At 39.9% G+C, this 22,186-nt stretch overlaps 1 protein-coding gene across 1 annotated transcript in view; it reads right to left on the reverse strand.

Annotated features, from left to right (window-relative positions):
* Nucleotides 1-22,186, reverse strand: part of ADAM22 (ADAM metallopeptidase domain 22) — a 145,902-nt gene that overhangs the window by 77,393 nt on the left and 46,323 nt on the right. The window contains exon 4 of the mRNA XM_074864897.1: nucleotides 2,060-2,126. Coding sequence (XP_074720998.1) covers nucleotides 2,060-2,126 — 67 coding nt within the window. The remainder of the gene's footprint in view (nucleotides 1-2,059; nucleotides 2,127-22,186) is intronic.

A 22,186-nucleotide genomic window follows, 5' to 3' on the forward strand; every position in this document is an offset into this window, starting at 1 on the left:
GATGGACTTTTCAGAAACTGTTTGGCGGATAACAGACCCCTCCAGAGCACTTACAGGTGCTCTGAAAAATACTGGTAGGTCAGAGGGAGCCATATTTATTTTTAAACAGCTACTAGGTGCTGAAATTAGCCTCACTCAGTGTCTGGCATCAAAATGTCAGCAGCCTGTGCTCTTCCAAAAATCTTTTGATATCTGAACTTTTCTGAAAATATATCCATGACTGTGGACAATGGGCTCTTCTGAACATTTTGTCACAGCAGCTACTTCCCTCTCCTCCGAGAGGGAACAAAATGAGCAAAAAATATATGTCCCCCTTCCCGGCATGCTTCCGTAGGACTGCTGCCTGCCAAACTGCTGAAGCAGTGAGGAGGGGACAGAAGAGCCTCGCCGTAGCCACCCTTTCATAGCCACCCTTACAAGGTGGCACAAAGAGGGAGACCCTTTCGAGGTGGCACAAAGAGGGAGACCCGCCACCCAGGCAGTAATGCCCCTCCTTTGCACAGCAAGGTGCAACCCAGAGACCCTTTCACTCCCAATTCAGTCCATCTCGATCACCAAGGTTAATTCAACAATGCCGGTTCTCTACTTAAAGCAGGTTTGAGAGTACTAAGCAAGGCAGTGATAGCCATCCCTGAAGGTACACCATGATCCTGCATGGCAGCCCACTGAAGGGGAAATAATCTCCAGGACTCTGGAGACTGGGAGATGTTTTGCCCAGAAAACATTTTATGACCCTTCCTCCGAAAGGCCCAATCCTCTCGTATCTTCCCCATGCGATTAAACAGTACTTACATGAGAAGGGCCACTGATTTCAAACATTTCCTTGCTTGATTAGGGCTTACTCATCACAAACAGATTTGTCCTAATTCAGTGGTGGGACTCAGAGAGATTATCTTAGCTAACTTGCATATATACCTTGATGCAGACAAATGGATTGTTTTGTTCTTATTAATATCAGCTATTATCTTTATTTCTGCTTTGACTCATATTCTGAATCTGAGTCAAGACTTCTTGACTGCAGAGCACGGCTGACTGAGAAATTAGTTTTGCAATTTAATGGAACACGTATGTGTTTGCTTCAGTCTGATAATGTATGCAGACTATTATCAGAGAGTAAAAAGAAAGCATATTTCAAGTTTGCAAACGTTAGAATGGGAGAAACCAAAGGAAACGTATCTTCAGCTCCTCAGTGGCTTAAGGATTCAGCTACTCAGTGACTAAAGGATTGCTCTGTCCATTTCCACTTCCACTTTCATGTTGCAGAAGTTAACACATTTATTTCAGGGTATTTAGGTGATCTCTGATTTAATAAAAGACTTTTGGGGTTTTTTCTAATAAAATGTAAATTTTGAACAAAATTTGACCTGATAGGCAAATTTAAAGAGTTTCCATTATGCACAGCCTGTATTACATTCATGCACATTTTATGTAATCTACAGCAATTCTATATCTGACATCTACAAAATATTGTCCTAACAAACAGAAGGTTCTCAAGAAAATTCTTCCATGTTGCATGCAAATAACAAAAAACTCCTGCAAAGCAGTGGGACACTTCACAGAAGACAACTGCAACAAACAGGATCTTGTAGCCATCATGCCAATAAACATCCAGAGAAAGAAACGCACAATTTGAGACAGTTGCTAGATATTTGGAAATACTATGCAATAGATCTTGCTATTCTCAAACTTACAAAGAAGCTCATTAAAAACAACAAACTTGGGGTTTAGTACCATGAGGAAATGCTAGCTAGCAAACCTGAAAGATTTTCTTCAAAAGGCATCAAAAGTAAATTATATTTACTAGTAAAAGAACCACCATGTATATATATTTTTCATAGATACCATTTTGATATAAACGTTAATGCACTGAATTTGCCATTAAAGTTTTATTTGTCTTATTTAAAAAGCTGAAAAGTTAGAAGACATGAAACATGCTTGCCTCAGAAGATTAAAACAAATCACCTGAAAAATCAGATATCTCTCAAGAAAATAGGTGATTTGCATTAACATCAAAAGCAAAGCAAATTAGAAAAGCAAAGCATAAAAAGGAAATTCTTACTTTAACTTCCACTGTCTTCCCACCTTGCTCAATATGCCTCTCCAGATACTCAGAAGACAGCAGGTCACTGGAAGAAGAAGAAAAAAGGACCATAAGCCTTGTGCATGTGTTCTTGCACTCCATCTCAGCAAGCAATGATTAAACATTTACATTTGAAAAGGGCAAAACCTGCAGGATACTTTTCCTAAAATGTTCATAAAAATCACTGGAACAACCACCTCTAATGGAGCTACACAGTGCATGGGATACATTGATTTTTGATAGCAGAAGGTGGGCCAAGGAAAACTGAGGGGGGTTTTCTTCATAGAAGGTTCAAAACCATCCACTGATCATGATTTTTAATTCAGGAGACTCTTCTATTTGCTGCTAAAAGCAAACAGTAAGGTAGTGGGACTTTAAGGGGAAAAAAAAGAGGCAGAAGGATGAGAAACCAGTTGGAGTCACTCCTGCAGCAGGCTGTATCTGCAGGAAAATAGCGCTGCCTCCAGCAGACTCCTAAGGACACAACGGCACAATAATGAAATGACCTTGTAATACTAATATGGTGATCACACTAAATGGGCAGGCAAAGCCATCGGCCGCCGGAGATGCACTGCCCCGTAGGCTCAGGGCCAGTCCCACCCGGTGTAGGCGCTAAGGCAGGCGGTGGGTGCCATGCCGCCCTCGGGCCCCAGGGTAGCCTCCATCGGGGTACATCCCGCACACTCGCTCTGCCCAGGAGCTAGGCAGCTTTAGCAATGTCAGAGGAAAATGCTCTGAGCAACAGCAAACCCAGCCTCAGAGGTACACAAGGTTTTGGAAAAAACACTGAAGGCAAAAACCAATCAAACCTGTGGCAAACTTGTAAGTTAAATGCACACTGTATTTACTAAGATGCTTCAATGCTAAACCAGTTAAATCCTCTCCCTCGTAAGTTAGTTCCTAGGCAAGCAAATCATCTACATCAGAAATTTCACTAAACATTTTCAAAGACTGCAAAATCTTACTGAGATTAAATCTATATAAAGATTTTATATCATCACCAAAGTGTCCATTAAACTGGAACAGGTAAAGAATCAATAAAGAAAACACGAGTGATGGGACAGGAGGCAACGAGCACAGACCTCGGCAGAAGAAGCAAAATTGAATGTTTCTCCTCCAAACAGCAAAACACCCAGTCTAGAAGCGAAATGACCTGCTGTGGGAGGGGAAGAACAGCAGAACAGCACCCAGGGCAGCAGTTGCTCAGCTTTCCAGAGCTTCTCCCTGGCTAAACAAGGCCAGCAGGGCCATGGACTTTTTGCTCACACAGGCATTGGTGACCGCCCAGAGACAGCCCCAAACAGGACAAGGTTGGTAGTATGGGTCCTTCCATATCAGCCCTACAAACTGTCAGTTTGGTATTTGCATTAATAACGCAGGCACAAAAACCAGGAGCACTCTAATGAAATATGCTGATAACACCAAGTTGGAAAGTATGGGGAGTAAAGAAGAAAACGGAAAAAATACCCACAGGAAAGAGCTGGATGATCCTCAGGACTCAATATTACAAATAGGATCAAATTCAACTGTGCAAACAGCAAATTTATGCACTTAAGGGCTGGAGGGAATTTCTATTATGTTGCTTTGGAGGGCCTGGTTTGTAAGAAAGAGAGACACGACTGCACTTGTTTCTGGCAAAATGATTTGCCAGATCAATAGTGTATCTTCCTGAAAAACACATCTGTCATCCCAGAATACATCAAAGAAGATGTATTTCCAGTCAAACTGAGGTAAGATTAATACCACTGTCCAAAGGAGACCTCTTTTCAAATACTGCAGACAGGTACTGGACAGCTTTGCTGAGAAAGTTCAATTACCTGGAAGCACAGAGAGGTTCCTGAGATAACCAAGGAATGGAAAGCTCCTGAAGTCTAGCAAAAAAAATTAGTTGTGAGGGGATCTGAATGCAACAGTTTATGCACTGAGATCAAAAGGTAGCTAATTATCCCATAGAAGATGCTGGCACAACCTCAAATGTAGATGGACTGTCAAATGAGTAAATGGAAACAGGGTGTTTAAAATAAGACTTTGTATCTGAGTACAAGCAACAGAGGCAACAAAAAGAGGGATGCTAACAAATTTTTGAATGGGAGTATCTATGGGACAACTGCCCATGCAGGTGGGGTCTCCTCAGTTACAATGAGTTCACAGCTGGGTGTTCCCAAAAACAGGAGGTCTCAGTGCCCTCTCAGCAAGCAGGCATTGAACCTACCTCGCATCAGCACAAGCACTCATCAAAATACTCGGTGTCAGAACTAACATTCATCAAAATACTCTTGGTGTCAGTACTGGCACTCATCAAAATACACTTGGGAGAGGTCAACAAACCCATGTTTTTGCTGCATTAGGTAATTCAAGTCCCTTGTGAAGAGGTACAATGAGCCCCAGAGCTGATGCAAGGGAGGGAAAATACTTGAGCAGCTGTAAATAGGGGTGGAAGAAAGGGCAAGCAACTCCTTCAGCCACTGCAGAATTGATGTGACCAGCTGCCCCCAGATTCGGTCTCTAGGACCCTCTTAACTCTGGTCAGACCCTTACACCTATACTGATGCTTTGCACAGCAGCATACAAGTGACTCATTATTGAGGAGCACCTGAAAGAGATGCTGGTTTTTCATTTACTGATTACAATCCTTTAATTCCTCTTAGAAGTGAACACTAAATATTTAGGATACTCATCCACCTGGAGGAAGCTCAAAGACTTCTATAATGTCTGCATGACTTTTCCAGATTTAGAAATTTAGACGGATGCTCTTAAAGTCTATACTTCCATGGGTTTACTAAAGCCACCTCTATAGCTTAGGGCTCTACTTTTACTCTGCTATTTCTGAGGGACTCAGTTAAACCAAGGTTGTCCTCCTTATCTGATGGCCACAAAGGGGTTTGTGCCAAGGAAGATGTAAGATGTTACAAAATGTAAAATATTAAAGTAAGTATACAGTACAAAACACAGATCAAACAGAATGACTTAACTCAGAGGGAGTTTAGCTGTATTTGGAGGGATGACAAGGAGAAGCACAGGTCTTCTCACGTGGGTCTGACAAAATTATTGCTTTTTAAAAGATACTGTTGTTAATAATGTTTTTATGTTCTGGAAGATCATATGTTCTCAAAGATCTGAAAATTGTGTCTGGCATGAGAAAACAGAGATTGATCATTCTCTGCCTTGTACAATGAAAGAACTAGGAGGTAACAGAAGAGGCCAGTAAGCTCAGTCTTGGGAGACTTTCTGGGATGACTCTGGGGAAGCCTCATACATGCTTGTTCTGCTCTTCTGCTTCTCCCTCACTATCTGCCTTGGGCCACTGGGACAGGACAGTTGGCCAAGCGCTCCTCTGACCTAACCTGGGCTGCTCTGCTCTGGCAGGGCCCTCTTCCTCCTGGGGGTTATGTAGGGTCCCCCAGTATCCAGCTCCAGGGTTGCCAGTGGTCTGTCAGATGCTCGTCTCCCACCCACCACCCCTCTGATGGACATACCCAGGTTGTTCAAGTTGTGTCTACTTTCAGAGTAGGCCAAGAGTACAATTCCTAAACAGGTCCAATCCGTCCTCCTGCTCAGTCCCTACTTTCAGGACAAAAGGGCTGGAAACGGCTGGGGAGACACTGGCATCCCCTCACCTCTCAAGGTCTGTCACAGATGCCTCAGTTCCCAAAATGAACCTGGCTGGAAGAAAATACTATGGGGTCACCAGCCTGCACAGCTCCTAGGGACCAAGCCCAGAGCTTACAAACAGATGACAGGTCTGAAATCTAAAGACATTTTTAAAGCCTATCCCAAGTAACATGGCAGGCAGGATATGTCCTGGACAAACGATGCTATGTTATGCTTTATTATTATTATGACTCACTGCACAGAAAATATCATAAAAAGCACAACACTCTTGCAGATCCAATAATGCAATCAGTGCTGTTATAAACTAAGCTACAACCTAACAACTATACACAGTCTTGGAAACTTATGCCAAAGGATATGCTTCTCTCATGAAACCACCTCGTAATTGGAGTAATGTTTTGTCTTCAGTAACAGTGAGGCACATAACTGTGTAATTTTAATAAAAGCCATTATTTTAAAACAAACAAAAAGCTATAGTGAAACATTTGTGAAACACAATGAAAATTATTTAAGCAACATAAGACAGTGAGCAATCAGTATTAAAATAACATGCATTTCAACATAAACCATACAACCCTTTCCTACGGTAGAGACTAAATAGGAATAATTTAGCTTGCCTGCCAATCTATCCTAAAAGCCATCTTTGTCAGTTTAAGTAGTAGTTTTAGTATTAATTAAAAAGAAAATCTGCATGTGATAAAAATAAACAGATTGTTAAAAAAAAAATCTTAGAAACAGGAGGGATGTGAAAGTTACAGTGGAAAAAAAAAATCTACACTCTAAAAGACAATATTGCCGAACAAGATTTTCAGAAACATTCGCTGAGGCATTGATATAAATTCTTTGAAAAGGCATGGCAAAAACCTGCATATGTTAAGATCTAAAAATAAAACATTTCACAGGAAAGAAGCACATGTGATCTGTGGCTTTTACAAGGAAAAAACAGTTATGCTAATAATAGCAATTCTGTTTTCAAAGCTCTGTTATTTTAAAAATGTACACAAATCAAGTAGTGTAGTTTTGTTTACAGCAGCAGCATTTTTTGGAGCATTATCTTAAGTCACAACCATATAAGTCCATTCCATATGGACCCAACAGCATAGGGGCCAGAACAAAAACTTGAGCAAGCTCATCGCTGCTCTTCCAACTCTCTCAGATAGTCACAATAGCACAAAGGAGGAGGTGGTTGGGGGAATTTTCTTAAAGAGGGCCCCAACTAAGGAGATTAGCCTTATCCAGATCATGCATGTATATGCACTTAAATTCTACCTTGAATTAACTGTAGCATTTGCATATGAGGTGTACCAAACTGAAGCTGGGATTGGGAACCCAGGAAAACAGATGGGCTTTGGAAATAGATGGGTTCCCCATCAAGAAGAGGTTGCTCCAAGAAGCAAAAAGAGGGAAAAAAAATGAGGTGGGAAGGAAAAACAGGACAGAACAGGCCAAGTGTTTAAAGAAACAGAAAGGAAAAACAGGAGATTATAAAGCACTTCAACTTGAAAGAAGAAAAAAGAGGCCATTAAAGATTTTTGAAAAGGGAACAGGTTTGCATTTTCATATGAAATGGATAACAAACTGGGAATTATTCCTGGAAATTAAATAGAAACTTTCATGTTCAAGAAGAGAAGGAAAATGCTCATCACCAGCTTCTGAACAACAATTAACTCTCCAGATTTAAAAGACTGTAAAGAGGGAATGCCTAAAAGTTATGGAAGGAAAAGAGCAGAAATGATAGGGACCTCTTTAGAGGTCATAGGAAGAATTACAAACTTAAGAAAGGTAGAAATAGGGGGAGTGCATAATCATAGTACTAAAATACATCTTTGCTGGCGTATCAGTGTTGTAAATGAGAGAAATGACTGGCTTCATGATATCTGATATCGTTGCTATGTCTCCTTGGACACTGTGGGAATTCTTTATCTTTTCTTCTGTCTGTTCACCCTGATTTTCTGTCTCCACAGCTCTCCATTATGTACACCTGGAATTTCAGATTAAATATGGTGCCAGACAAGGACATTAAATGAGAGATCTAAGCTGAGATGCATTACTGAAGGAAGACAGAGCTTTAGCTGAAATCAGCAGAAAGTCCTGGATGGGTGGAATGCCAGCAGGAAATTGTCAACAGACATATGGAGACATTCAAGAGAAAACAACAGGTTCAGGGAAATGATGGAGACACTGATAAGAGAAAGATGCCGTATCAACTGCACAATTAATGCTAACCCAGTTTGCAGGAGCAAGGTGTGAGAAGGGAGTCTCCTGCAACATCATACTTGAGAGGGCTGTGGTAAAAGGAATGGGCATTGTTTGGGTACCAAATACATGAGGATGAGGAAGATTCCCATCAAGTGAAAGATTTTTCTCCAGTGCCGTTCATCCTCTACTAAGTAACCTGGAAAGGTCTGAATTACAACTCAGTTATATAAGGGGAAGTTATCTGCCTCAAAAGAAGGGAAAAGGGAGGGAATTGGATTCATATAGGAGATTATTGTAGAAGATGGGAAACTACCAGCATGTTGCTTTGAGAAAAGTGCTGAAAGACTGCTTTTATTAACAGGACTAATAGATATGGAAGGAGTGACTAGGGGAGGTAATTTTTTAGAACAGCCCATCTTGTACACCAGGGAAGATAAGGCAGGTTGATAATTATCGTGAAACAAGGACCACGAAAGTGGAAAACTAGATGAGAGGGATCAGAAGGGGTGTTTCTATCTGCCAGCCAGTAAGAGTACAAGGGACAATTAGCATTACCTCACATTACACTATGGTCCTAAAACATTTTCAGTATCAGCCATGAGATAACTAAAAAATACAGCAAGATAAACTCAAAAAAGACACTTAGTCGGAAGATTTCTGTATGTGACTAGCTAGGACATTTTAATTCTCCTTTATCCTCATGCTTACCCCAACACCTTCTCTCTGCTCATACATGATCTTTCCTTGCACTTCAGGGGGGATTAGCCATCTCCATACTCCATGAATCTATCTAATAGCCACAGCTCTACAACTTTCATCCCCTCCTTCCTCTCAGAATTGCTGAATTTCTTTTTATGTGGATAGTTAATTTAATGACTGTATCTGTTAAGTTAGCCAAAAGGACTAATCAATCAGAATTAGGTAGCTTCTCTTAGATACAGCAGCAGTTTTCACAGTGCCTGCTTAGAAGAAAAAAATAACAGAAAAACAGAGCCAGTTCTTGTCTGCACAAATTGAAACTTCTCCCTTTTTAAAAATATTCTTACTGTGCTTTTCTGTTCTTGTTGCTGCTAATATAAAAGGGAGAAAGGAGAAAGTAATTTCTTAATGTTTCTACTCCTACTGAGTATTTAAGACTTTCTCCAAGAAGAAATTAGGGACTTACGAATGGGTTGAATCCTCAAGAGATTATACACAAATGGTGAGTCGTACCAAATCTCAGTCCTTTCCTGGAGCTTAATTTCCCATTTCAGTAACAATGATACACAACTTGAATCTCTGATGAAGTTTATTCCAAATACTAACATTTGCTCTACTTTTTCCTTTCCAGGACTTCTCTTTTAGATCCCTAATGCCATCTGACTTGAAAATGCACTTAGTCCCTTTATCCCTTAATAGCTCATTTGCCTGCAGGACACAACTGCCCCGCACCCTACTGCAGACACCAAACTGCAGAGCAACTCTGCAGCCCTGCGCAGGGCCTCCACCTCTACCATCAGAGATGAAGTCCTACAGCTCCGGCTTACAAACAGCATGTGTCTGATTTACTGGATTGGCTTCATTTCTTGATGGGAAACGGTTTAAACAGGTTGAAGACATTCTTGCTCAGTTTCACTAAATTTCTATTATTCACATGGTTCCTATTACTAGCATAAAAAAAGGAGAGAGGACAAAACAAAAGATGCAAGGAAAGCCTATAAAGCAACAGTGGTAGTTTCAATGCTCAGGCTGGTGTGGTCGTATCCTGATGCTGGACACGCCTGTGCACATGAACTGCAATTGAAGTACATCCAGCTCTCACAGCCAGCAGGCATTTTGTGGTGCCACTGTCCATCTACAGTTACTATGCCGCGGACTTTTTGGCCCACCTTTTTCAACCTTTGCAATTTAGTCTGATCTCCTCTATCTAAAGGACCATATGGACAATTTTATGAGAAATTACTGTAAATGTGACACATAATGATGAACAGATACTGCTTGTATTTTCCTGGGAAAAAACTAAGAGTTCATATTTAATTTCTGCAGCTAGGAAGAGAGACACTTACAAACTAATCATTTACTGACTCATATAACCACACGTTTCTTTTCACTATGTTTTAATGAAATCTGAATATAGCTCCCTACCCCAACAAAGTAAGAATAAGACAAACCTAAAGCAGCTCTGAAATCACAATTTCAGATTCTATTTTTATTGCATCTTATATATAGTAAAATCATTGTTGATATTTCTTGCATCAATATTAACATTTCTTAATACAAATATTGGAATTATTAAATAACATGATATATAATGAAAATATTTTTTTAAATAAAGCATTTTAAAACCTTTTGTGGTATAAGCGCTGCAAAGGGCACAAATTTAATACAGCAATTAATTCATCCTGCTGGTGATGGAGGGAACATGATTACATCTTCTCTTTCAGACAACAGGGAGATTTAATCTACTGCCCTAACAAGGAAGCTGCACCCCCACACCCACAGAGATTCCTCCCAGTATCCAAGGAGAGACACTGCTACTCTAGATGTCATAATGATAAACTAGAGACTTTAACAAACATAAAGAGTAGATTACAGCTGTTTGCAAGACTTTTGTCACGCAGAAAGACAAAATAGGATTTTTCTAGCTCTAAACTTCTGTTTTCACAGCCAGAGCTGAAAGCAGTCTGGGCAAGGTTCACTCACTCTGCTCCTTACCTAGTTTTCCTTACAGTACTGATGGCAATGCAAGTGTCAGTAAAACCTCACTCTGCTTTTGCTGATGAATAACTTACACCAGTATATCTTCAGGCAATTACTTTTATTTTCTACAGAAATTTCAGAATGAGTCCTATTAAAATGAGCAGATATTTTTAGACCATGTTCATACCACTACTACATAGCGGTTTCCTTAATGCCATTCTGTTTGTATGCTCGTTGCTTTAAAGTCAGGATAATCATAGTTAATTTTAGTATTTGAGAAGATGGGAAATTAATAATAAAGGGAAGAGGCAAGCACACAAGAGGCACAAGGTACATGCTTTCCTGAACAAATCTACTAGTGTGGTCTAATCCTAGTTTTTAATATGCCTCTTCATACAGTCAAGCTGTTTCATATTATATGGAAAATCACTTCTCAAGTAAACTCACTTGTGATTTCAAGAATGTTTCAACCCAACTCTTCATTCATATTTGTGTATTGTCCACCAACACTATATTAGAAGAGAAAAACTGCAAAACTAAATGCTTAACAGCCATCTCAACATGGCCCCGACATAACTTTATGCTATTAAATACAAGCAAATACCTCTTGCACAAGACACCTGTATCACTTAATGAACGGACGCTACTAAATATTTTAATTTGGTAGCTTCCTTCAAGATTTGCCCTCAAATTTTAGTTGCTGTATCGTCTTGCCCTGGAGCAAATATATAAATTATTCCTGTACTCATGTGCATTCCCATGATGTGCTCTCAAAGTATTCGCAAAACACAAATAGTGACTCCTCTACATACTGCCCCTCAGGAGATTAGGTGCTAGCATTTTCCTCAATATTAGGAAGCTGTAAAGTATCTGTTTGTTTTGGGTGCCCAAAACAGAGCCATATATTGCAGAAATACAGTACCTTTTTCATTATAACACATTTCAGATGTGTCCTGCCCTGTGTTGCAGTTAGGACAACTCAGGAGCTCTTGGTGTCCTGCTCATGGGGCACCCGAAGAACAACGAACAGTCACTAGAGCAAATGGTGAAGGCACCACTTTGCAGGGTGCTTGTCCAGAACCACGCAGGAAATCCCTGTCAAAGGGACCTGGCATCGCCACTTGCTTTGCACATACACACATCCCAATCCAGTAATGGGGAAACTGGGACTGTCCAGCAAACTGCCTCATTGCCAGCACAGCCCTGTTTCACTCCCAGACTACCTTACTTTGGCAACAAATAGCATTTGATTACACAAATAAAATAAAGAAACTTAAGCTGCATAAAATAGGAATACAAAGGGGGCCAGTCATGCTCTGTCCCAGCTCCTGTTTCATCATCTCTTTCCAAACTCCCCATGGCCATACTCACCTCCTCTGTCCTCACATACCCTCTTCCTGGCCACATTCCTACTCTTCCTCTATTTCCCAGCCCATCACCCCTTCTTACCAACCAGCATTTCCATGCCACTGCTTCCCGCTTCTGCATGATGCCAAGAAAGGCCAGCAGAGGAGTCAGTATCTCTTCAAGGTTACATTTACAGTTTGGCACTAACACATCCATCCTAAAATGTGCATCTTCAATGAACAGCAAAGCTTTCCCCCACTGTGCTGTCATTTCTTTTATAAGCACTTAGGATGATCACCCCCTTACGCTCATGGTTACCTGCTGTTAGAACTTTCATTTTATCTTGAAATTTGAAATGCTGCTCATGCCCCAATAACTTTTTATGTAGTAATCACCAAGAAGAATAATTTCTTCTAAACAATGTGCATTTTTATATAATTGAAGAGTATTAGCATATATGGATTGAAAAATTATGGAGAAGTTGTTTTTATTGTTAATCTAATAAATGCATCACCTGTTAAAGCACCTGAGATGTTTCAGAAACAAGATCAGAAAAAAGGGTTACCACTAGTTTTGTTTTTGTTCACAAAACATGTGAACTATAGAAAAGGATATACCTGAAAATAGCTTTAATTCAAAAGATAGCAAACCTTAAATCTAGGAACTAATTCATTTCTAGAAACTATTCTGATAGAAACAGTCTGCTAGAATTTCAAGAAGATAGAAACAGGCTTGAAACTACAAAGACATTGAAAAAAGCCTGTTATTGGTAGAGGGGATAAGGAAAAATGAGTCATGGAGTGAAAAATACCTACAGTGGCAGGCAAATTAAAGAGCAAGAAACTGAAATTACAGGTACCTGCTGTAGCACTGTAATATCTCTTTTGATAAAGAAGATCCATTTTAATAGCACAGAACGTTGTGTGGATGGGAAGTCAAAGGTCTCGCACTGCATTTGCGGGTGAGCCAGGGTTTTTGTCTGAAGCTATGCAAACAAATCCAAATGCACAGTTAAGGGAGACAAGGAAGAGTCTCTTGAAGAAGCAGTCTTCATTACCAGGCAAATATCACAGAATATCCACAAATGACAAATGACACAAAGGTTTGTGAAATACAATTCACGGCTCATCTTAAAGATGAATGAAGAATGGGAAGACAAGAGTGCCTTAACTACCAAATCCTCAGGAGCCAGGTTCTGAGACAACACTAATCACTTAACCACAGTCCAAGGAATGATCACAGCTCCCCAAACTTACAGTCATCAATCTTCATTTAGCATATACAACTGCAAGAGAACAGCTAGCTTCAGAGAGACAAAAAAATCCATTTCCTAATGCTGTTCCAAGTCACATTTGTCTGGCTTGCCAGACGGCTCTGGCACTGCTGATGACCCAGCAGGTTACTTCGCCTCCCTGTGAGTTACCTACTAGTAAATCACCCTCTCTAAACTCAAAAGGCTCTTCAATTTGGAGAAGAGAGGATGGGGTGAGGGTGGCGGAATATGACAGAGGTTTACGATATCGTGTGGGCCACAGACAGAATTAATGCAAAGCTGTTATTCACCTAATTCCACATTAGTAAAACAAGGAAGTACTTGACAAAATTAGAAGAGCAATTTAAAACAGATCAAAGCAAGCACTATGTCACACAACAAGTTGTGAATCTCTGCAACATGTTGCCAAACGAGGCTGTACAGGCAGACAGTATCAGAAGGTATCCCAGAAAGGGACTGAAGTCATGGACAACAGGTACATAAAGAGATACTAAAAGGTATACACAGGGATGTGCCTCTGGCATCTTTAATCAAGCAGCCATGGATTGGGGGTGAGGGGGTGGGGGCAGGCAGTGGAATGGACCCTGAAAGTGGCCCAGCCCATGTGCTCTTTCACAGCATCTCCCATTGCCAGTGTCAGGACAGATGGACCACTGGTATGATGCAGTTTCGCTTCTTTTGTGTTTAATCGTTGTCACTGCTCCTTAATGTAAAATGAATACAGTAACTTGATATTTTAAAATTACCTTTCTATCCAAAGTAATTTCTTGAAACTCTGAAAGAAAAGATATTTGTGCTTATAGGATGTAAATTATTTTTCACGTATCAGGACAGGATTGCTTTTAAATACATGGTTCACATTCACATCATGTAACCTACAATAGCTGTACAGAGTTCAGCAGCACCCTGCTAACTGCATCCATTGCAGAGACTGCTTCACATCTGTAACTGCAGATCAGTTTCTGAAAATGCAGCTTTGACAGTTTTCCATCTGCTGCTGTATGGATAAGACTATCATTCAACTCATATTGACAATCCTACAGCAGAACATCTGCAGGGTTCAAATGTTTCCCCCTTTTCTTATCATAGGTATCACATCCCTCCTACCCTAACACTAGTTTCGCTCGTCTATATACAAAACTCCCCATCTTCACACTCCTTCTCAAAGACAACCAAACTCTGTATTAAGGCCTGTTACACTGGTAGGTAACATAACTATGGCTGATTTTTAAGTAGTAAAAAAGGGAATGGGATGAAATCCCTGGCATTACTAATGGCGTTCATATATCCACCTAACTTGGTGCATTGATTGGTAAAAAAAAATATAAACAAAATCCAAAGCTTTGTAGTTGGTTCACTCATATAGCATTAGTAGAAGTCCTCATTTGATTAGTGCTCTGCTGCTACCATCCATTTCTTGGATACATGCATATATCCTATAGATATACACACACACAGATCCTCTATATGCTATATATCCATGTAAATTTATATAGGATATATTTTATATCCCGGGAAGACATCTGTCAGCAGTACACTACACATTATACATCCACTTTGCTTATTTGTCTTATCTTGCTCCTTCACCACACCTTTTTCTATCTGTTTATTCTCATCTTTCATATCCATCCTCTCTTAAATCAGGCCGAATCCACTGCCTTGTTTGCAGAACTGTCTCTTTGAAGAATTCTAGCTCAAAATTCTTATGTTTAGAAAATAGTAGACTACATTCTCTCTCTCTCGACTCAAAACACAAATCAAATTGCCTTATCCTGCATGCCTGCTAATGTGTCTAATGTGCTAACAAACATTTTCAGAATTTGACAAGTTTATTCAGCCATGCTCAAAAATAAACCACCTGCAACTTCTCCTGCTGCCACCTAAGCAATGGTTTAAATTTCAGAAGATACATATCCCAAGATGAAAAAACTAACAAGGTCAAAGCAGACCCAAGTATATAGCATTCTTCCCATAGGGTCTTAAATCTGAATCACCATCTCCTTACATCTCCAGAACACTTGCCACGACCATTTTGCTAAAGTGGGCTTATGGTGCCAGCAAAGACTCAAAATTTCTTTTTGTCATAATGCAAATCCTTATGACTATTTTGTCTTTTCCTGTAGCCTCTCATCTTTCAGTCATGATGTGCCTATAGATAGAAACATTATATACCCATGTATAAAATGAGAATAGATTTCTAAGATGTATCTTTTTATTATTATCTATTCATCTTATCTATTTTTATCCTGAAGTATTCTCTTCAGGATGGAAAGGGATCTTCATACTTGAGCGGGCCAACTTCAGTTACCACTTTCAGAGGACTAACCTCTTCATTCAGAGGTTACTTACCTGTTCCAGGGTTTTTTCCCAGGATTGTCATATATTCTGTAGGTCAGGCTGAGCACCTGCCATCTCAGATCTGTAGGACTCAAAGAATGGTAATTTTTGCAATTTGACAACTATCAGACATCAAACAGTTATGAACATGGTGCAGCAAAGCACTACAGTGACGGTGCAAAGTGCATCTTGCAGGAGGAGTTAAAAGATGCAAGTATGAAAGCAACCCTAGCAGATGCAGAAGTGAGCAGGATCATATTCTGCTGTTCTGGCATATGCCCTGCTTTCCTCCAAAGGGCTCCAAGAGAGTGTCTCTCTGAACAGCTGAACGTAACTGAGATGAAAAGGTAAGTCTGTTTAGAGTTAATTTTCACAAAGCAACTGCATAGCCAGATGCTTGTTCATAAAAAAAATGAACAACTAAAGGTGCAGAACAGCTGCAGACCCTTTTAAATGCTATATAGCAGTGTGGTAAAAAGCCTTGAAAGGACAAAAGAACTGCCCTAAAGAGCACACAGTACAACGTATTCCCCCTCAGAGCCTTTGACTCAGTTACCCTGAAAGGCTCCTTCCGCACAGCACTTCATCACAAGGTGTCTGACAGCCAAAAGTGCCACTGTTGCTAGGCAAAGGAAGAGGGAATAGAGAGCTCAGCATCATTTCTGAGTGCCACCGTCCCTCTTGCACTCCTGTCCTCGTGCCCAACCAAGGGTCCACTCACACATACAGAACTGAGATGCAAAACAGAGCTGGCTGATGGGGTCTGTGGCTGGGAGCACACCCAGCATCTGTAAAGCCATCCCATCAGCCAGGGAAACAGTCACACACAGATGATTCTAGCTATGAACTGCATCGGAGCATAGAGCTGCCTTTAATTAAAATTTTCGCTCAGTGAATGATGAGTTTGAGTTTGACCAAGCATTTCTACAAGAAACCTACTTTCAAATCTCCCGTCGTCTTTGCTTGGCATCTCAGTGACGTGCTGACACTGTTTTAACAAGAGAACTGCCCCAGCTCCTATCCTGAGCTAACCTTGTGTCCTAGAGGAACCTCTGCAGCTAGGCAAAGATGTAGAAGGACATTTTAAAGAGACAAGGAAATCAGCTCCCCCTTCTTCATTCTGCTGAGCCACAGGGAAACAGTACACCCAACTGGGAGGCTGGTGCCTATGGGATCCCCCTCTGCACAATCAGTGGAGAGAGCAAGCAGTTGCTCACAAAGGCAAGACATCACCGTCCCACCAGCCTCCAGCCCTGACCACCCTCCCCAGAAGCCCACACTCTCCCTGATGGCTACCTGAGAGATCAGACTCCTAATTTGGATGCCTCTGTTCATCATGCCTGAAAATCAGGTGAGTAAACACCCCCAAGAATACAAACCAGCTCCTCAGTGGAGGGTTGGAGAGCCTTTCCCTTACAACAGTGCTCATCAGTTCTTAAGAAACATCATGTGTGGTTTTGCAAATGTTAATTTAGATAAATGGCACCACTGTTTACACCTATACCTCGTACTGACAAGCACACATTCAAGACTGTGTTCTTCTCTTCAGTACAAAAATTATAAAGATATCCTTATTATTCTCCTTACTACATATTTCTAGAATCTTGCTCAACACTTTAAATTATTTATGCTTCTAAAAATAATCCTTCTAACATGTCATGTGTTACTTGTAATAAAAACTGGATTTAAGACTCAAGTTCTACAGTGCAATGCATTTGATACACAATCATCAGGGAGGCTAATGTGGCTTGCAGAACAAGAAAAAGTCTTCCAAAAGCTCCACACAATATTGTAGAATTTAATGCTGAGCTAAACTAGAAATTAAAGCTAACCAACCTCCGAGGATGCTAATGGTTTTTAAGTTAGAAGACTTACAGGGTTCTCTCTCAATCTCTCTCCCCCTCTCTCTCTCTTCCTCCCTGACTTTTTTTCCCCCCTCACAAAAATAGAGACAGACATATTTACAATGATACTACCAATTAATCAATCCTGTCATGTTTTTTTTCATGGGAATAGTTTCAGTACATCTGCTAAACACTGCTGGCATGACTGAATTCTGCAGCACTCTATCTAAATATTTGGAGATGAGTATGAAACTGAAAGTTAGAAAAATAAATATAGCTGGTTCTTAAATCACAAAGACATGTACATTGATGCATATTTCGTTACAAGTTAATTCATTCTGCACATAGCTATCAGTATTTGGGGAGAGGTGATGTAATCTCAAACACTGATTGCCATAATCAGAAATACATATATCCTTACAGAAAAGATAATTCAGAAGTGCCTAAGTTTAAGGAATGCCTTAACAGGAATAAATGCATTTTCCATTTATATTTGTCTTGCTTACAGACCAGTGATGTGTGGAGGTGGAAACAACTATGCTGAATAGTGGTTAGAGAATTAGAGCGTAAGAAAATAGCAAGATGTCTGAGACACCTCAGATGCCCTGAAAACGTATTTTTAAATAGTGCTGGTCAAGAATTTCCAACAAATGGCTTTTCACCAAAAAAATTCCTCCAACTTTTCCAAAGTGAATCTTTAATCAGAAATACAATAGTTCAAACTTTTTTTTTTCAAAACACATCTCCATATAGCCAAAGACCTGCACAACTCTGTACACTCACATTCAAAACCCTGATTTGGTTGATTCAGATCAAGGAGTATAACTGGAGTATCTATAATAAGATTGTACCCTAATCATTGCTCTTCAGACTATTCTTGGGCTGGCATCAATTCCATCATTTCCACTCTGTGCCATACAAGGGATTCACTGGGCCGAAGGAAGCAAAGACAAGACTAACTGAAACATGTCAGCATATCTGAGCATAACAGGCTTCGCTTTAGGCCTCCTGGACCTACTATCAGTTTTCTTCCTTCTTTGTTCCCAAACTGACATTTTCTCTCAAGAACCTACACATGAGATATTTTGAGCTGCTGAGCATTCATTATATCTGTTAACAAAGCAGAGGGTATTAATATGCAGCACTTTTGAAAATCAGTCCATTTCTATTTAAACAACGGAATATAGATCCAGCATTTGAGATTGATATTTTTGGCCAAAAATAGGTAAGCATTAAGACATTCAAAATGATAACAAAGATGTGGAAGGGAACCCTAGAGATACACCCAAGTTTCATGAAAGCTGACTTTGTGGGAAAACATGGTTAAACCCAATGGCAGATGGGTGATGCACTGCAGAACAGGTGGATTCCAGGTCTTCCAACAGCTCTATCATCACCTTACACAGAGTTCAGGCTTTGCACAACTGCTTAGTATTTTGGGTTACAACAGCAGAGCAAAGACGTGCTACCACTTCTGCATTACAAGAAGTGCCTGTCATCATTAAAATCCACTGACCTTACATTTTCTTATGAAGCATTTTAAAGGGAAACAAATTTTAACAGAGCAGAACCCTTTTCTAAATACAACTGGCTTCCTCTTCATTGAGGTGCACAGTCTCTGGAGTACAGACAAATCTCTCATGGAGAATTCCAGCATTTGCAAAGCTCATTTCATTTTGGTACAATACACCCTACAGCTTTTCATTGTAGAAGGCATGCAAAATGATCCAAATATATATGGGTTGGTATTTTGTATTGAGTTTAAAATCTCCTCAAAGAGAACTCAATTTAACATCAGAAACACTAGCAAACTCCTGATATGCAACAATGCATTCTCTACAAAGTCTTAATCCATATACACAGATAGTATAAAATTAACATTAATTTAAACAAATTAAAAATAGAGTAGATGTGTGCTCCCCTAGCTCAAGCATCCTTTCATACACTATTTCACTTTTTAACAGCTTGCAGCCTAAAATGCTCTTTAGAGTTAAATAATGTATTTGCAGAATTAATATATAATATCAGCAGGAAGCACACATTAAGGACAAGGTGAAGAGAGGAAACACTTTCAACTTAGAATGAGGTAACCGAAAAGCAGGAGCTGAAGAAGTGCTATTTCAGATATTGCGAGCTGCTAAAGGAATTTTCTTTATACACAGGATGATGATATTTTTGAGACATGGAGTTTGTACTTCAGTCCTGCAGTCTGAGCATGCACAAAGTGAAAGTGCCTAATTCCCACTTAAATGAGTGGAAGTCAAAGGCACTCAGCCCCTGAAAGATCTAAGCCCTCTGAGATGAGACTCCACTCATGCCAGTTTAATTTCAGATTACCAGAATGGGTCTATAAGCATAGATGGGTATGCATGCCTGAATCCGTGTATGTGCTTTAGCTTCATTCACAGAAAATGAAATGGAAGGTGACACTTATTCAGAAAATGTAGACTTAGATTTGCTACTCGAATGCACTGGTGTGCAGCAGAGCATGGGAACTGCTCCTTCAGCAGCAAGGCAGAACCCCAGCCTCGCACTCAACAGAAATGATGGTGAAAGAACAAAGTATTATTTATACTATTGAACCATCACCTCAGAAAGGTGACAAGAGGTGTAGAACCACAAGTAGACTAAAATTGAAAAAGACAGGAGCAGAGGGAAAACCTGTTAGGTGCCCCAGAGGGCAAACCCAGTTAGATCACCCCATTCCCAGCTCCTCCCACTGCCACCCTGACCCAGGTACAGCCTGAAGCCCAACAGAGCTTCCTAGGCTATCTGATCATCATTCTTCCTCCCCCTATCTAAACACAGCCCAAGTATTTAAAGGCTTTTGCCCACACTATGCTGCTATAATTCTGTCCAGTATCATAATTCTGTACCCCTGAAATCCTTTAATTTCATTTGCCAGTGTATTTTAAAACACAGAAAGTACCATACAATGAAAGCTCAGAAAGTCCTACTTTGTTACCATCTTTGTCATGCCATAAATGGACCATAAATAGCAGACATGATTTACACTTTTATCAGGACAGTTTCCGTTCACTAGTGGTAATTCAACACACAAATACCAGACCCCTCATTCTAACAAGAAAGAGTGTATTAACATTTTTTTCCAAATCGGTTTTCTCCCTCAAGCAATTCTTTTTTTAATCTTCAAAGATACTTAAATAAGAGAAACACACCAAAATAGAATCTTATTCATCTTTCCTGAATGAGCAACTTGTTGTAAAGCACTGGAAAACAATTCAAAATAAGCAATTATTCTTTGCTACTTGGCCACTTGAACCCCATCAATTTACTCAGGATACAAATACGTATTTTAGCAGTACTATTGATATGGGTTTATAAAAGGACATGGAAAAAATCATGAGTTACTATCCCAGACTTGCAAAACATAATTTCCAAAAGAACAATAACACTCTTGTCTCAAATTCAAGTTTTTCAGAGCTATGCAGCAAAGAACCTTATACTATGACTGAAGAGAAGTCAGTGACCGGGTAACAGCAACACACTAGATAGTGAATGAAACACAATGCAATATTTCATCCAGGGAAAAAAAGGAAAGCTTGCAGAAAAAGAATACAACCAAAAGAATAATAAGAAAAATGTAAAGGGGTCTGTAAAATCAAAATTTGAAAAAATGTTTAAAACGTTGCAAATTATTTTGGTTTATTTAAGCCAAGACTTCAAAAGCTTTTGCAGTATTTTTAAAGAATTTGTTTTCCTTTCCTCCCACTGTAACTGTTTCTCATCCATCAAGAAAAAAAAAGAAACTATTGCCAAAAAAAATCCAAAACTTCTTTATTGTTGTTGGTTTTGTCAGAAAAACTGATAAATTAGATAAGATTTTGGCAAACATACACATTATTTTTCTAATAGAAAAACATCTTATCTTTACAGCAATTATTTATATTAGTTTTGATGAGAACACAGGTTATCACTGGCAAGCCTACTTTAGAAGTTCATAACACAGTTCACACAACTCCAAAAACTAATTAGACAGAATTTCAATGGAAATTGTTGAGACTTCTAAACATTTGTCTTACAGATGGAAGATTTCCACCATGACTTGACCAGAGCTGGCCAGGACTCTGAGGTGGATTTGTACCTCTGAGATCTTCAAGGACCAGAAGACTTTCCATTTAAAAAATAAATACATCAACAGTACGTTTTCTTTTAATCTTATTTAGAATAATTAACTTTTTAAACTATGTGTCATAAGCAAAAAAGGAATGGCTACGCAGTATGGTCTATGTATATACAGAAAGGCTGTGTAAAAGAAATCCCCCCAGCTCACGGACTCATTACAGGGCAGCACCACTGAAGAAGCCAAAAGCAGTAGGTGTAAGGTGTCACATTAAGTCACTCGTAGTAGTAGAATATGTAGGGCTGGGCCACAGGCTCAGGCATGGGCATGTGATCATTCAGAGTGTTGTCTGTTCAGATAGGCAATTTTATTCCATATACCATGCCCAGAGAGAGAACCTTCCTGAAAATGGACACTGCTGCCATGAGGCTGCCATTCCCAGGTCCTGAACCTGGGAAGTGAAGAAACAGTGAAGAAAGCCTTGCCAAAGACCCTGGGGATAGTTTTCTTTCTTGGGGAACATCCTCAAGGACAAAGAATTCTCTGAGCATGACGGCACCCCACGCTCTTCTAGCTTCCATGCACAGTCCTACACTCTGGGACTAGAGACTGAGGGCAAGGATTTCTCCTCAAGGTGAACTTGAAGTTTGGTCTAAAGCTTCTTTCCAGGTCTGAAAGTGAATAAAATGTTACAAATAACATACAATCTGGAGATGCAGTTCACCTAAACA

This window comes from Strix uralensis, chromosome 1, assembly GCF_047716275.1.
Source record: "Strix uralensis isolate ZFMK-TIS-50842 chromosome 1, bStrUra1, whole genome shotgun sequence".
In the NCBI taxonomy this organism is placed as follows: Eukaryota; Metazoa; Chordata; class Aves; order Strigiformes; family Strigidae; genus Strix; species Strix uralensis.